Source organism: Sinocyclocheilus anshuiensis, unplaced genomic scaffold, assembly GCF_001515605.1.
Source record: "Sinocyclocheilus anshuiensis isolate Anshui unplaced genomic scaffold, SAMN03320099.WGS_v1.1 scaffold1779, whole genome shotgun sequence".
Classification (NCBI taxonomy): domain Eukaryota; kingdom Metazoa; phylum Chordata; class Actinopteri; order Cypriniformes; family Cyprinidae; genus Sinocyclocheilus; species Sinocyclocheilus anshuiensis.
Genome location: NW_015552677.1, coordinates 73,059 through 74,376, shown reverse-complemented (window position 1 = coordinate 74,376; position 1,318 = coordinate 73,059). Strand labels below are relative to the sequence as shown.

At 39.2% G+C, this 1,318-nt stretch overlaps 1 protein-coding gene across 1 annotated transcript in view; it reads right to left on the bottom strand.

Annotated features, from left to right (window-relative positions):
- LOC107667487 (uncharacterized) overlaps nt 1-1,318 on the bottom strand; it is a 50,311-nt gene that overhangs the window by 26,678 nt on the left and 22,315 nt on the right. The window contains exon 9 of the mRNA XM_016459160.1: nt 1,004-1,138. Within this exon, the coding sequence (XP_016314646.1) occupies nt 1,004-1,138 (135 nt within the window). The remainder of the gene's footprint in view (nt 1-1,003; nt 1,139-1,318) is intronic.

Below are 1,318 nucleotides of genomic sequence, written 5' to 3'. Positions count from 1 at the left end.
ATGTGGAAAATAATGTGTTTTTTTAACCTTAAACTGCATAAACACATTTCATTACACCAAATACACAAAATAATGTTCTTTTTAGCAGCAACATATGACCCCTTTAAATCCACCGAAGTTAATCTACTCTCCTGTCTGATTTGTGGTTAAGGCTAGAAGGGATACAGCTGCCGTATACTGGGCATGCGCATTTACATATTTTCCTAGCCAATAACGTGAAACCTATGAAAATGTTTTAAAAAGCACATGGCACCATAGTTTCATCACTTTACAGTGTCACAATGACTGTGTTTTTGCAGTAAATGACCTGTTGTAGTTTAATGAGTGGGAAGATGACATGCAACGTTGGCTGCATTGAAAACAGCCCTGCTGAAAAAAAAACAGCTAAAACCAGCTGGTCAACCAGCCTGGTCTTAGCTGGTCATAAGGCTGGTTTTAGAGGGGCCATGCATACCATGCATACAGCGCCGGACACGATAGATTTTCTGGTATGCAAAACAAGTACTTTAAAGGAATTTCTTAGCTTATTGTCGTTACTGTGGCAGCCAACAACAGCACAGCTTAACCCTCCGCACATTTTTATATTTAGTTATATTGAAAAAGTTTAAATTCAGTCGATCTTTTTTTAACCCCGTTTTGACATGGATTTATGGAGTCCGGCTGTAGCTGTCGGACAAGATGGCGGATAGCAAAGGCGGCACATAATATCCGCGTTCTGATTGGTCAGATTGCCTGTCAGTCAAGCTCCCTGCAAACGGTCAATTAACTCAATAGTTCCTTGTTTGGTCTTGTATATATACTCCTTGTGTTTCTGATTTCCTTTGTCCTGTCTGTGACAATAATGTTAAGGTGTTGTGTGATTCATTTTCCTGAGTGTTGAATTAAAGACTGTTCCTTTGGATTATTCATCTTCGTGCAGTAGCCTACTTATAGTGCAACCACTTTGACAATAGCTTATAATAACACTCATTGTTTTTTGTCTTTTATCAGCTGTAATACTCACCCACTTGCTTTTTTAGTTCAGAGATCTTGCTGCGATAGTAATTCACAACAACAGCTACAACTGCAGTCAAAAACAGCAGAACAGCAGCAGATATCCCAACTATAACACCTGGAGACAGACCCAGATCAGGAAGAGCTGAAGAGAGACAGTGATTGAGGTATTAAAGGTACACTCTAAAAATGCTGGGTTGTTTCAACCCAACTTTGGGTCAAATATGGACTAACCCAACCGTTGGGTTAAATTTTTACATTAAATTTTTAACCCAAAAGTTGGGTTAGTCCATATTTGACCCAAAGTTGGGTTGAAACAACCCAG